This window comes from Oxyura jamaicensis, chromosome 2 (genome assembly GCF_011077185.1).
Source record: "Oxyura jamaicensis isolate SHBP4307 breed ruddy duck chromosome 2, BPBGC_Ojam_1.0, whole genome shotgun sequence".
Taxonomy (NCBI): domain Eukaryota; kingdom Metazoa; phylum Chordata; class Aves; order Anseriformes; family Anatidae; genus Oxyura; species Oxyura jamaicensis.
The window spans coordinates 79,169,498-79,185,472 of NC_048894.1; the positions used below are offsets into that span (position 1 = coordinate 79,169,498).

The window sequence follows — 15,975 nt, forward strand, 5'->3', positions numbered from 1 at the left end:
GGTCAACCCAGTTAGCCCTCAGCCTGCCTAATGCATAAGGTTATTACTCTTCAGGTGCAGGACTTTGCATTTCCCTTTTCCTCAACTTCACAAGGGACATGCCTGCTCATTTCTCCAGCCTACTGAGCTTCCTCTGAATGGCAGCACATCCAGCTGGTGAATCAACCACTTCTCACAGTTTTATATCATCTGCAAACTTGTTGAGGGTACATTTTATCCCAACGACCAGGTCAATAATGTAGATATCAAAACAGTATTGACTCCAGTACCAACCCCTGGTGTACACCACTACTGACCGGCCTCCATCTGGACTTTGTGTCACTGATTACAACCCTTGAACCCTGGAAGTTCAACCAGTTTTCAGTCCGCCTCACCGTCCACTGACCTAGCCTGTATGTTATCAGTTTTTGTATGAGGAAGTTATGGAAGACCATACTAAAATGCTTGCTAAAATCAAAATAAACTGTATCCACTGCTCTCCCCTTGTTCAATCAGCCGGTCATCTCATCTTTGAAGGCTGTCATGTTGGTCAAACACAATTCCCCCTTCGTAAATTCATGCTGACCACTCCCAATCACCTTCTTTTCCTTCATATGTTTGGAAATGGTTTGTTTCCAGGATTAGTTGCTTCATTGCCTTTCCCAGTGATTGATGTGAGACTAACCAGCCTGTAGTTCCCTGGATCCTCCAAATCAAGTGTTCCCTAACCTGATCATCTTCCACTAAGAGGAAGTTGTCCTTGCTCCAGACTTTCCTGTAGGTCTCAGGGGCCTGAAGGCTGTGGATCCTTAAGGTCAGTCTTACCAGTAACGACAGAGGCAAGGAAGGCTTTAGTCTGTTACAAGTCCTTTGCCACCAGGTCCCCTGTCCCAGTGAACAGCATGGTCCACATTTTCCCTCATTTTCCTTTGGCTCCTGTATGCCATCCTAACTCATCCTCGAGTCAATCATGTGTACATTCCTCCTGGGTCATGCAACCCTGCATTCACCTCTTGTATGCTTCCTTTTGATGAAGGAGTTTAGCCAGGATCATACTGTGCAAGTTTTATTAATGTCCCGAAGAAGCGTTGACCTGACCTATAGTGCCAATGTTCAAGAACAGATTTAATAAATGCACCTATTTCTCACTGGCACTCTAATTTCATCCTGTGGTTTCTTCTCTTCCAGTATCTCCTTATCTTCAATATCATGAAATGTCACATAAACATATACTTTTAATTGCTGCTTCAAGGCTTTGCAACTTCAAAACTCCCTTGACAAGATTCAGACAGGTACAAGCTGCTTTAGAGGAACAATGTTTCATTAGAGAAAGAAATAGGAAGATGTACAGCCAGGGTAAGGTGAACGCAAAGAAGTGTCAGGGAGGAAAGTAATTTAATTCCATTTTGATTTCCAACCTGTGCTAAGCTGTTATGAAGAATAAAAAAGCTCACAACCAGCAGAAATACATATCTGTATATACAGCCAAGAGGCGGTACTACAGCCATCACTAATCTGTCTTGAATATTTCTAATACGCCCAAGCACCAAAGGTTTTCAATGGATAGATTTAAATTACAGTGAAAAATATTGAAGCAGAACGTAATAATAATTTCAAAAATATCTGGGCTCTTAATTCTATCTGCAATCATACATTGCTGCCCTCAACCCATGTTTTACTGAGGATCGGGCTCCCTGACTCTGATGGGGCACAGTATCTTCTGTCAGACAGCAGAAGGAGCCCTTGCAGTCTAGGTCAATCCAAGTCTCTCTGCAGTAACTACAAGGATACCACAAGCCTAACTCCTTCAGGCCAACCAACTGGACTGCATCCAGAAAAAGAGAATGCCTCCTGGATGAAAGAGTTGCACACAATAGGAGAGCTCTTGTGATCCTATTTGTTCTATTTCACTGAATAACCCTTTAGTTACAGAATGCTATTCAAAGACAAAGTATTTAAAATTAGATGGAGGAATTCAGAAAGATGCTGTCAAAGTAAACCGCTTTTGAATAAATATTCTTATTCACACATCACTGCTATTTACCATGTCTGTACCCAAGTGAAGCTCCTCCTTTAATGAGAACCTTTATTTTCATGTACAGTTTGCAAACTCTGGTATTGTTAAAAATGTTTCCCTCCACAAGAAATCACAGAATGCAAAAAGCAAATGGATTTGGCTTTCTTTGAAGTACTGCAAGAGAATTAAAAGTCTCTTCTCATTGACAGTAGTGAATAACTGATGTCTCTATAATCATATTACTTAAATTCTGAATTTCAATATCTGTCTCAGCCAGCTTTCAGTAACACAATTCCTCACATATATCAAGTCGGTCTAAATTTTGAATATCAAAGAGGGAAATAAAAGACTAAAACAGCAAGACAAGATTCTTACACCAGAGGAATGTTCGGTTCTCTTCCTACGACAGGCATTAAAGGAAATACTGCCAGGAGTGCACAAAGAACAGTCCAGATCAATGTTGTTGTCTAAAAGAAACAAAAACAAATGGGATTTTTGGAGGCCATGTGGACAGACAGTCGTCACGTAGACAGACAAAAAAAATAAATAAATAAAAAATCAGTGAACTACCAACAGCTACAAGCACCTCCCAACAGACAAAAACCCCACACACCTATCAATAACAAGATTAACTGTAAAAGGCCACAAGGTCATCTGTATTACAGCGCTTTGATTTCATACAAAAAAAGAAACACACTGCTGTCAAAATCCTACCAAAGATAATGAGAATTAAAGCTAAGCTTTAATTTTTATTCTTAAAAGCTCTTTCTCAAAGCATGGCCTTCATGTACATCACAGTCACCAGAAAGCTGCTTAGTAACCTTATGGAAGAAAGGAATAAAACCATAATCTCATCAGAAGATGACTAACTAATCACAGCTAACTAATCACCAATCTCTAGCAATATGGTAACATTTTCCAGTCTTTGAATCTGAATGCCATTTGATTTACCTACCATAATCACCTAACTAGTTCCTTAAATTCTCTGCTATAAGGGGAAAAAAAACAAACCTAAGAGGTGTTTTATTTTCAATAAAGTCAGGAACAGCTACACCACTTAAAATGTTCAAGCTCATGTCAGGTTCTAGTCCCTGAAAAGACATTTTCAGGGTTAGAAAGCGTCTTCTTTGTACACCCAGCTTTAAGACATGTCACTTGATTACTGAGATACAATAAAAAAGCGAAGACAAGCCTACATCACAACAGTTCTTGCAAAGCAAGACTTAGCAATTTGGGCACAAATTTTTATTTCAATTAAAATGCTAATGCTACCCCAGGCCTCTAAGTTTTAGGTGTTCTGCAAGGTAAGAGAAGTTTCAACAAACTAATGGAACAACTGTCTCTTATATTAAAGATTGTGCCACTTCACATCCATATTTACTGAAACGGAGTTTTTTCCTGTGAAAAGCAGTAGAGGAAGATGCCTCTGAGGAACAATACATGCCATTTGACTGAGGACAATAAAGACATGACAAGCATTTTTCAGTTATTATTTTTTTTTTTTCCAATTAAAAAAACATATTTCTTAAATGGTGGAATTTTCACCAATCATGTACGTCAATGCTTTTGTCACTGTGACAATTTGATAAATGATGTGCACTTCATATGACTTTAAGCCAACCATTTTTGTTTGTCACCAACAAAAGAAAGCTAACTCATAGCTATCCTGGAAAGAGGACAAAAGCATGATACATGACGGTGACAGCCAGGATACTGGACTCCAGGAAAAAAAAATAGAATTCTGTCAAGTTGAGATCTAGGAAGATTACAACTGTTCTTGCCTAAAATCACTGTAGACTAGAATGCATGACAGCTGTCAGTCAAAATGTCAGTCAAAGCAGTTCTGATTCTTAACCAATACTATTACTTGTCTCGTATGTAAGAACTATCCAAATCACATGAAATTCCCTTGCTTTGCTACGTGCTGCTGACAGAGATCAGAGTTAGAGCATAACTGAAAAAGAATCAGAAGCAGCATTACAAAAGAAATGAATCCCAACATCCTAAGATGCAATCATCTGCCAGTCATTTAAAATGTTTTTATTTTTTGTTTTTTATTGTTGCTGTTAAGTAAAGCAATAAAAGCCATACGGTACCTTTGCTTGAACCCACAGCTGTGTGATCACTGGCCAGCCAGCAAACACAAGAAGACCCACAGTGAGTGTAGAGCGGTAGAAAAAGCTGAAAACCTAATAAAGAAAGTTCAACGTAAGACTGAAAACCAAGCACATTAATAAAACCGGCAATTCCTCAGAGAGAAAAATGGTAGCAACGAGATACCCTGATGATACATACAAATAAGGTACTTACTAGTATTTCAATTCCCAGTATAGAAATTAAGATGAATCCTAAAGACCAAGTGATTGGAAGTGACCAGAGATTTGCAGCCAGGTTTTGAATAACATGAAGTCTGTTCAAAATGATGGAACACAATAATCATTATTGTAACACAACAGAAATAATATAAAATTTTACTGCTTTGAAGGGCAGGGGTGAGGGGTCAGAGCACAAGAAATGACCAAGGTATCGCATATCCTGTCTGCAGCTAGAAAATAAGACTGGGTGATGGCTTGAGGCTCCTTCTGCCCAGTTTTATTTGATATAAAACCTACAATAAAACCCTTCACTTTTTTTCCCTCCCATTTCTGGCATATCTTCATGAGTATTTGGACAAGCCTCAGATTGCTTTTTATCCAAATTGACTCTGAGTTCATGAACATCTTTGGTTATGCTGTGCTTAATGTCCATCATAACTGATGAAACATTCACATGCTTTAGAGGGAAAAAAAAACAGTTAGCTCTTCCAGTGCTTTATGAGGCAGCTCACTATCTAACTGCAATTGGTCTCATTTTCCCTGAATAATACCTAGTTGGTATCTACAGAATTGCCAGTAGATTATGGAAGTTAATAGAAAACAGAAAGTAAGAAGTCTTGTTGGACACAGGGTATGTAGTCAAGTTAAAGCTAAGCAAGACCAGTTCACTTCAGTATCAGAGCACGATCCTCAATATGACTAGCACATCTTCTCCAAAAGCAGCTGGAGTTCAGCATACCTAACATTTCCAGGATCAGACCATTTCAGAATAAGTTAAGAAAAGGACCGACCCGCTCCATTTTACCCATTTTTGCTCAAGATTTTAGCACCTGTTTGTTCCAAAGTACTGAAAACATCTCATCTTGGAATAACATGAATTTATTTTTACTAAAAGAAAATATATCTTGTAGAACTGGCAGCTGCATTAGTCTGTTTGGAAACTGTTCTATATGTCAAGTGAAATATAAACCAGAGTACTCTGGAATGTCTCAGAAAACATTTCAGCAAATTTAATTACAGTTGTATCTATTTTTCTCCCAAACTTACAGAAATAATTTAATTATCAATAAAAAGAACACACAGAGCTGGTTTTATAAAATGTGATTTCTAAAACATATTCTTTACTCACTCTCTCATAACTGCATACCATACGGGTACTGGCAACAGACAGTATACGTAGTATGTCCAAGGACACGTTTGAATCAACAGGAAAAGCGTTATCATCATCCCAACAAATGTAAAACCATATAAGAGAACTGTAGATTCCTGAAAAACAAACGGTTTGACAAACATTGATAAAACAGCAATGAAATGGTTTAAACTACAAGCTATTTTCCACTTGGGAGTCACACCCTAAAGCAAATGCTACGTTAGAACAGCCACTCAAGCTGCCTTGTGTCTATCAATACAACTCTGGATGCTGTTTCCACAGCCCAATTAAAAAGTGGTGGAAGGATCTGAAGATCTACTTCTAAATATTGCTCTACGTAGGGTCCTGCAGTAAACTCTGCACAGGCAAAGTGCACTTGTACAATCTGGAAGCCTAATGAGTGCAAGGCTATTTAAGTTACAGAAGCTTGAAGTCCAGTGGAAGTCAGAGCACTAAGAGTTTTAGAAAAAAATAAAAAAACTCTTAAATTTAGGTTCTAAAAATAGACTCAGAGCATAATAACCTTTTGAGTTCAAGTTCACAGTGTTACAGTCAAAGCATTTAATGAAAATTCCATTAGCACACGTTTCCTTCTCCTACTTGAGGCATTTATAAGAGAAACAAATTAAAATATAAGACATCGACTCCTACTGAGATCAGCTCTTCAGGATTTAGTGGCAGATACTGAAGGAGGTTTGCCACTAACCTTCCACAGCTAAGCTCCTCTAAGTAACTCCTGATCCCCCGTAGTTTCTACCTTTGGGCATTAAGCTAAGCCAGACCCGAACTCAATTTCCTGCTAACAAAGTGGAGATGAAAGCAAGGACAGTGGTGCAGGAGCTGCTCTGTGAGCCAACACGTTTCTTCCTGGTGCAAAGACTGATGCACCAGCTGAAGAGGCAGCACAGGCTGATGTGGACTAAGCAGCAGTTAGCAGCAGTCTCTCACTTGCACAAAGAAGAGCATTAAACAGTCAATCCATCCACCTTTTACTTGGCCACTGAACTACTTTTCCTTCTTAAGGGACATTCAGGTAAAGGAAGATTACATACAAGTTTTAAATGAACAATTTTATCTTTTGGTATTGGAACCTGAGGTTGTGAATGCAGCTTTAGTAACGGAGGAGTCCTCAGCACAGCGGGTAGGTAATGACTGAAGAACCTGTTTTCTTTTAAACAGAACTGCCAGTTTCTCTGAATGAGTTATTTCAAAGGATACACGACTATGCTAGATATGCTGAGAAGACAAGACACTCAATTAGCAGGTCACATCGACGGGTTAGCAGTTTTTGTTCTCCTCCCCACAGTAATTGACATAAAACTGCCCTGATCTAAGCTGACAGCAAATCCAAGTTCTAAATGATTTCTGAAATACAATTTCTGCTCAGATATACCATTAAAGGAAAAAAAGTCATACAGAAAGCTGACCTAATGCAATTTGGTTCCATTCGTTTTAAATTTTACATTTGCTGACACATGCACAAGATGTGTACGTATAGATATGATATACCCACAGTGGAATTTATTGTTGAACGAGTAAACACACACAATCAACGTTTTATTCCACACCGAGATAAAGATTATACAGTCCAGTAGCTGGTCATGCACTGAAGATGGAAACCGATTTCACATTTTCTGTGAATGTTTAAAATTAGATTAAAAGGTTAGGCTTCTTGCTAAGTGAAACAACAGCCCACTCTAAAAGAAAAAAATGTTTTCTCATAAGCAGCGTAAGAAGCCACAGACTTTTACAGATGACATATGCAGGTATGCAGTTTCATTATTCAAAGGCTGCTACTGGATTTTATACGGCTGTGCTTTGCACAAAACTATTTGTCAGTGGTAGATCAGTTTCTCAGCAATATTCTTTAAGTAGCTCTGATACTATCTATAAAGCAAATAGCTTCCATGTAAGAAGTGTCAGGCTCACACTGTGACACCCTAAATATATATGAACACACACACACAAAATCTACAGAAAAGGGCCTGTTATAAAAACAGTGAAAAGAAAAATTCTACAGCAACATAAAGAACCTCTTTGTTCCCCACCAGTGTCGCTGGCATAAGTTTTGCATAACATTTTTGAGATTTTACCTGTTGAAAGTAACAAATTATTTTAGAAGTGAAACGTTATGTTGACTAAAAATAGTACATTTTTGCTTAAGCTTTTAACATGCCCAATATTCAGGGTAATTTTAGTAATTATTTTGTTCATATCTAACATAAGCATCTTGGACTACTTCTTCTAAGTTATTTGATGAAAGAAATCCTAAGTAATGCAGTACATCGCTTATGAATATTTTCTGATTCAATTCTGTTTGATCATTTTCATTTAAAGCCAAGACTCTCTCATTTCAGCCAGTTGTAAAAACCTCAAGATAGCACGATGGGAATTTTCTCAGAGTAATATACTGAAGGCAGTAAAGATGCTACAGGAATACTCATTACCAAATTAAACAACTTCTTTTATTCTGAAACAAATTCTTCAGTCTGGGAAGGTTTTTGTTTGTTTGTTTGTTTCTCTCTGTAAAGCTTTAATATTCCCCTGGTGAAATGCTAGCTTTTAGCTGGTTCACCTTTTTGAGGTATCTCTCTTCTGATGAGTGACTGAAACAAAAATGAATTTCCTAGGATTTTGGACTTTGCGAAAAATCAGGCCATTATAACCTTGTTAAAAAGAGCTTCCTCTTTGTATTTTCTTCTCTAATCTTGCAAATTGTAAAGGGCAAGAGTGCAAGCTGACCTGTGAAACCACAGTTCACCTTTCAATTAAAACAGGTTATACATTTAAAAAATGCCATCATGGAATTGCAAGGCTTCTGAAGACTGATTACCCACCACAGCTCAGGACAGGAACAAAAGAATCTACGTGTAAATTTTTTTGTCCCTAAAGTAGAAAGCAAAAATCAAAATGGAAGCCAAAAGTCTGTATTCTTCATTGTATAACAACGGCTGTTACTAGAGTGCTGACTTCATTACAATTCATGTTGAAAATTGACTTCTGGTTAAAGACAGATCCTCTAACAGGTTTACATTACTACATTAGCATTAGCATTTAGTAAAATGCGCAGTTGTGAGAAAGAAACTCAGAAAACACAGCATTGTATATTCTGACTTGTAATGCATTGGAATGCTGATTTTAATTAATGGTCCAAACAATAACACAGCAGCTGTTTCCATGTGTGGTCAAAAGAACAGAACAGTGGAATGTATGCGGCTTGATCTCTTGCACAAAGGCACCAGGCACACATATAACACTGAAAACAGAGAGAAATCACTGCATATTTCTGACCTACCTTACTCTGGACGGTCTTAGTCAAATTGGTATGGGTCTTGACAATCACCAGAATCACGTAAGTCGTCCATCCCACAAAACCCATTGCAATACTTAGGCCCAGGAATAACCTGTCGTAAGTATGGTAATACGACAGGCCTTCCAAAGCAAGGTTAATCAAGGTTTTGCACAGAGATACCTAGAGACAGACAAAACATACAAGCAACAGTCTGAAGTAACGTAAGCTCCATACCACAAATCAACCCAACCAACAACTGCAGCTCAAGCAGTTTTGCCGTTCTTGGCACACGTGTCCTCTGTACAACCAGGTACAGTGTTTTGGCCAACATCGACTGCTGAAGTATATGCACTGCTTCAAACACTTGTTGGACATAAAGTCAGCTCTAAAGTTGGCTCTTTCACTACCCAACGGAGCCACAACAGTGGCTGAGATGCTGAAGGCTTCACAGGCAGCATATCTTGAACACCATCTCTTACAAAGCACACCACTTGTTTGTCCCATCAGCATTTGACCATATTTGACCTTTACAGGTGACCCCCTGAAAAGAAGTCACGAGCCTCTGAGAGCACCGCATTAAACAGGAGGATGACTATGGGTACAGATGATACTGGGCTGTACTAAGTTTAATCACAGGTCTCTCTAGCGCAGTACCTCCTTCCCATTACTAACCACTGGGGAGACACCGTAATAAAGACGGTGGTATTCCCACTGTGAGTTGTGTTCCTTACACACAGGTGTGCTGACCCCAGTGATTTTCCCAAAGATGGGAAACAACTGTGGGATTTACGGTCACAGAGGATTCTCTGACTGATGGAAAGATCTGTAAGGAAGGGTATAATAAGTTAAGCACATAATGATGCTTCTTTATATGCCCAAGTATCCATTAAATCCTTTGTTATTATTATAAGTGTCTTTATTAATTCGCCTGATGTGGTTCTCAAGTCTAGGCACAGTAATGGACATATCACATCCATCTCCCAGTAGAAACAATACTCTTTTCTCTTGGAGCACTTGATTTCTAGTTCCTGCTTAATTTGAGGAAACGTCAATCAATAATGTGCCATTACTCCCCATGACCCACGAAGTACTAGGAAATTTCAGAAAAGAAGTTCAGATCTGCCTCGATCAGATAAGAGGTCAAGTACAAGGATAAGGGCAATAAAACTTAAAATCTGTCTCACCGTCAAAATTCTTTGAGAAGCAGTCTTACACAGAAAACACTTGGAAGGGCAAAAAGTTCCTCAAAATAAAATGAATTTTTATCAGTATGCTGATATCATGTGCTTGCTGTTAGCAGTTAAAGCAGGTGACAGAGCTCCTATTAAGCCAAAAAGCTGGGACAAAATTCCAATCAACAGAAAAAAAGTGTATCAGCTATTGAAGCGATCACAAGTCTGCCAAGGGGCAAACTCCCCCCAAACTCACACCATTCCTGAGAAAACAAGTATCAATACATGTTCAAAATGAAACGAGTTGCAGGGTTGAGAAGGCAAAGAAACTCCTACATCCCAGCACAGAATTCACTGGTAATGCAAAAAGTTTAATAACTGTGAGAAAAAACTAAGTAAGTCAGTATTGTTCAACAGAGCTGATGTCATGAAATGCAAAACTTTGGAGACTTACAATGGGATTTTATTTGTGCTGGTAAGTGAGATGTGCATCAGAAGGACAGATATTCTCCAATTTAAGTTAAACAAATCTAAATATATTTACATATAGCAGAAGTTCTCAAATTTTCTAGAAGATAGATAGGAAAGACGCACTTACCGCTTCATCGTACTTTTGCTGCTGAATATACAGTCTTGTTTTCTTTAAAAGGTTGATCTGTTCAGAATCAGAAAGTGGCCTGTACAACAAAATAAACAGATATTAACATTAATGCTTCTTTTCATGAACAGAGACAGAGGAGGAGACAAAAAAACTTCACTTTGTAATCAAAAATGACTCTGGAATGAAACGAAACAAAACAAGTTTTCCAAATTTCATTAGGGAAATGCTCCATACCTCTATATTCATTTTCACATGAGTCAACACTGCTGCTAACTTACCCCACGAATTTTGCATTAGTAGACACATCTTTTATTCCCACCTAATACTGCTGGTGAAAATTCTCTCCCTTGTGCATTATTATTGATCATTGCCCTGAACAAGAAGCACTGCACACACAAGAATTAAGCAAGTTAACTGATTTGATGATACTCATGGCTGTAAGAAGGTTGAAAGCCTGTCAGCATAGGACAAGTTGTTCACGATCCACAATGGCCATAGATGATGCCTAACAGTCTTTTATTAAAGAAAAAAAAAAAAGAAAAAAGAAAAAAGGAAAAAAAAAAAGAGTTTATCTCCTCTTCCACAGGAAGCTGTTAACAGAGTCCCCATACCAGGGGACAGCACAATGATCTGACAGCACTGAGGCCTGTGGTAAAAATCTCCGACTTTAACGAGTTTGATAATCACCCGAAATCATTTCTGCAACTCTTCCTTTACAGGGAATAGCACCATGGAAGAACAAACCAGTCAACCAACCCCCATCAAACAGAGGAGGAAGGAGCTGAGTCCCTTGCCACTTTGTTCCAGTCTAAGGATGGCAGCAGGGCAGAGGATCCCCTGGGCAAATTGTCAGCCACTAGCCCTCTCAGCACCACAGAGGAAAATTGCCATGGGTCCCAACTTCATGATAGTTGATAAACAGATACAGGAAGGTTTTCCTTCACGCCCTCCACAATGCTGCTGAGCCAGAGTATCATCTTCACAGCATCCCCAGCACGATGGCCCAGCAGCGTACCATTGGCCCTTGCGCAAATCCAATCTTCATGTTTCAGGCTGTGCCAAATCCAGATCCAGCCTTGGGGTCTCATTCCTATTACTTTCATCAGCAGCAAGTACCTGGATGGGCACTCAGTTGAACCACGGGGGTAGTTTTTGATGTGATGCAACCACTTCCTGGAAACACTTAGTCCTAAGCATTTGCTATGAGCTGTAGGAGCTACCACTGCCTGCCACCCAGAAGCAGCTGATGCATCATCAATGATGCATACACACTGTCTTTTGAGCCATGAAACCGATGCGAAGGATTCTGTGATTGAGCAATCTGATTTTTTTTTTCTTTTTATTACTAATAGTACCCTGACTTGTTTTGCTAGATGGCTTTGATTTCAGAGCACAGCAGTATTGAGCAGGAGTCTTCTAAAACATATAAGATAATAGCAGCAAAAATCTGTCTTTTGAAAAAGGTAAATAACTAACTGCATTTAATATGTTCGGCTATTTTGCATCTAGAAGAATCCAAACGTGTTGTTATCTGTAAACGAGAAGGAAGTGAGAGGTCCCAAGGAATTCAATACACTCAGTAACAGAAAAGCAACAGAGGAAGAAAGGAAGATGAATGACATGGTGGTAGCAAACATTTAATCACCTAAACTTTGGAGGGGAGGGTAGAAGGCTTCAGAAAACAGCCTTGAAAAGTAGTAGAACAAATGCTGGTTGCTTCTGCACCTTCACGGTATGTCCCTATGAAAGTCACCCCTACAGCTCTAAAGGCCAAGGGCTACCAGCACATAGCCAGAGAACATGCACCAAGGCTGGTGATAATTCAAGGAGGAATCAGTTCTTCAAGCAGGCTAACAAGATGCTAGCACTGCCTCAGAGAACTCTCTGATCTGTCTAGTTTTGCTAATGTTTTTGGCAGGGCAAACTGCCAAAGGAACCAAACCCATGTGGCAGTTTCCACCTTGTGAATAACAGGAAGAAAAACTGCTAACTTTTAGGTAAGGATTTAAAGAATCTGGAACAAATATTAAGCAGCTTCATTTAGAACTTAAATTCATCCAAATGGTTCCTATGTGCATTGGCTCATTTTTATTGTTTTATATGTACGCTTTCTGACAATTTTATCCTTATAATATTTAATGCAAAGGTCTAATATGCTAGAAAAGCCTTATTTTTACCTTTCACTCTCTATCTTTCCTACAGTCATTTAGCTATAGATCCCTTAATTATCTCTTTACTCTCGATGAATCATTTTAATATTAGTGAACAAGTTACAGTCTTCACCTATTCCTTCTTAGATGACAGCTCCTGGGATCTCTGCGCATGGAAGGGTGTAACAGACTCAATGCTTTTTTAAGCAGAAAGGTTCAGTAAGTCAAATGTACAACGCAATTATTATGTCAAATGGGGTTGCCATTAGCAAGTGCACAGTTAATTCTCAACAGCTAACATCGTACCACACGTTTTACCTTACTTCCACAAGCATGGTTTTCAAGGTACTGACGTTACAATTATGTATGGATTACTTTTGTGTTAAGTTAATGAATTCTACCAGGAACTAAAGACTGTTCACACATACCTGTATCAAATGCAAGTTCCATCCTGAATACAAAGTTTGATTGTCATCTTAGGTATTATTTGCCTCCATATTCAATAAAAACTAAAACAAGCGATGAGAGGATTTTTACATCTCACGCCAGACTGAAGAGAAGAGTTACCAAACACGCAGATTATTCCTCAGTTAAGGGCTGAAAGTAGTTCACCATAAGCAGTTTTTCATCCACCAAGGATCTTGATAGGCATCCTCACCAGAGGTAGCGGAAAGATCAAGGAGATAAAGCTTACACATGAACAGAAGTGGAAAGTGGACTAGAGAGGGGAGAAGCCAGAGACTTAAATGAACAGCCCACAACTGATTCTAGAAAACCTAAATGAAGTCACCACAACTGAAAAAACAGACCAGGACAAGTAAACACAGACCTATAGTGCTTAGTACTTAGATTTTACCAATTTTCTGTATTTCCCATACTACCCCCTAATAAGTGTTTTTAAAACTGTTATTAAGATATAAACACCTTTGTTTATTTCAGCCAGAGTATGGTCCAGAACTAATAACCCATCAATGTAAAAGCTGTGTGCAACAGATCACTGGAAAAAAAAAAGTATCACAGAAGTGGGAAGAGAGAGGAAGAAGAAATAAGTCACACCATCTAGGACAGCAAGGCACCATAAGATACCATTTTCCTTATGGGGTAGCAAGTGGACTTTATACCTACAAATGAGGCTCTGCAACTGGACTTCACTCAGGCACCATGAAATTAAAACTGAAATACTTGCATGCTAAAATCATATATGAAACACACCGTGCTGAACAACGTACAACACCAGAGACCTTGAGACTTACCAAAGTATCACTTAAGAGGAATTTAAGAATATTTAAAGGTACTGAGAATTCAAGGCAATGCTAAAAACTAGTGGATTTAGCTCCACCCATTTGCGTTCAGTAATGAGAAGTTCCACCACAGTATATTACTATACATTAAAAGGTAACCAGACTCTGGAGAAGGAAAAAATAAAGCTACAAATTGCTGAAACCTGCCCTTCTGAGGCAAACAGAAAGAAACCACCCAAAATGAAGGAACGGAGAAGAAAAAGTAATACTTAAACAAGTATTGTATCTATTCAAAGATGATTATGCATGATGGTTAATTTTGACTACCTGAACGCATACAGGATTTCAGTGCAAGAGAACAAATAGAATAAAATTCATCAGATGTCAAGAATTTCATTCTTTACAGCCAAAATTTATGCTACTATCTTCTAATCGCAATGATCAGAGCACGAACTGGAAAAACTGTTTGGTAGGCTTTGATTTGAGATGCGACCAAACAACAAAACTGCAAGGCAAATGTGAACCTGAGAAGTTAAATCTTGAACTATTCTTAGCAGCAGTTAGTTTAATTTTAACTTAATTGAAACCATTCAGAAGGTTTAGAATACAAAACAGATAGTGTCAGAGACAAGAATAAGCAGACCAGTTATTTCCCTGTGTTTCAGCGTGCAGCAATCCCAGAGGCACTACTAGTATGCTAATGTATTCTCAAGGTCATTTAATGCACAAACGTGCAATTAATATTAATAGTAATTAAGTGAGCTTACTGATCATTATTAAAAAGATTCTCAGCTCTATAAAGAGAGCTTAAAGTTGTGAACTTATATGCTCCTCCTGGCTACCCATCACCATCCAGTTCTACCTAATACAAAATTAGAAGTTCAACCAGTAAAAATGAAGTCTTTTTCTGTAACACAATATCGTGGAAGTTTTGTTTTCTCTGTATTTGTCTATTAATAGGAAAGCGAACACAGTCAGTCAGCTCAGCTGTCCTCCTTTCTTTAAACAAGAAAGCATTACAACATACATCGCTCACGCACTGTGAAATGTCGTACCCTGAGATTTAACTTGAACAAAAAAAAAGCTAAGAACTTAATAGTCCCATATATGATATGTAATCTAAATGCATTCACAATAACATTAGGACTCCACATTCCTCACAGGAAATGATGGTGGCACTAGGAGAACGGTAATTTTGTTCTTCAATACGGCCATCTGAAATTAGCTTTCTAGCTCCAGACAGAGAAATCACGGCTCCATCCGTGAATAAACATGGTTAACTATGAGAGAAAACAATTGGGCTAATTGTGCAAGTGCTTGTAAACTATCCCTTATGAGATGTTAGCTACCCTTCTCATAAGCATACCTGACAGGATTAATCTTTCTAACACATCATTCACGCTTCATATAAGCTAAGCTATTGGACAGCACTAATAACAAGACCGTGATGAAGCAAGGCTACCGTAGCAATGTCAAGGGGACCTCTCTTTGGCCAACGAATCTTATTTATCATCGTTCCATAGAATTAGCATCCCCAACAGCATAGGCAGCATGCTACAGTCAAACCATGAAACAGAACAGAAAGAGACATCTTAGAACGACATCTGCACCCTCTGCTACTAGTATGTTAATTTTATTGTGTCTGATTATTAGGGTAATGATTTATAGTCATTTTATCATACAGTAAAATTTCCAGAATTATGCTATAAAAAACCCACACCCCTTAGGATCTGAAGTAGTTTAACATTTAAAATGCTCCAGGTTTCATCATGAAAGTCAAGGAAGCATCACAGACTGGCAGATGCAACGTCTGAAGAGAAATGCTGAGTTCCTTTTTTCTTTTTTAAAGCTTGCTGTCAAGCAGTTGAAACAAGTTTGTCTTCAGTTCCCTCAAACACACACGCATCCCTGTATGTAAAACCAATAGACTACTCATTCTTGAGAACTTAATTTCTTGCAAGAGAACTCGATCTCCCCAAGACAAACTCCATGTACATCACCATCGTTGGCTCACACACATTACAACTATCGCTCTTTTTTTTACTCTCCTCATTAGCA

The 15,975-nt window shown here is 38.5% G+C and overlaps 1 protein-coding gene and 1 pseudogene across 3 annotated transcripts in view; one reads left to right on the forward strand and one right to left on the reverse strand.

Moving 5' to 3' along the window:
• The window catches only part of PIGN (phosphatidylinositol glycan anchor biosynthesis class N), a 108,752-nt gene that overhangs the window by 33,651 nt on the left and 59,126 nt on the right, over positions 1 to 15,975 (reverse strand). For all 3 annotated transcript variants that reach the window (XM_035317097.1, XM_035317098.1, XM_035317096.1), the window contains exons 13-18: positions 10,524 to 10,602; positions 8,757 to 8,933; positions 5,441 to 5,577; positions 4,307 to 4,406; positions 4,093 to 4,185; positions 2,372 to 2,463 (exon numbers count right to left, since the gene is read on the reverse strand). In XM_035317097.1, the coding sequence (XP_035172988.1) occupies positions 2,372 to 2,463; positions 4,093 to 4,185; positions 4,307 to 4,406; positions 5,441 to 5,577; positions 8,757 to 8,933; positions 10,524 to 10,602 (678 nt within the window). The remainder of the gene's footprint in view (positions 1 to 2,371; positions 2,464 to 4,092; positions 4,186 to 4,306; positions 4,407 to 5,440; positions 5,578 to 8,756; positions 8,934 to 10,523; positions 10,603 to 15,975) is intronic.
• Positions 9,418 to 9,563, forward strand: LOC118163324 (annotated as a pseudogene).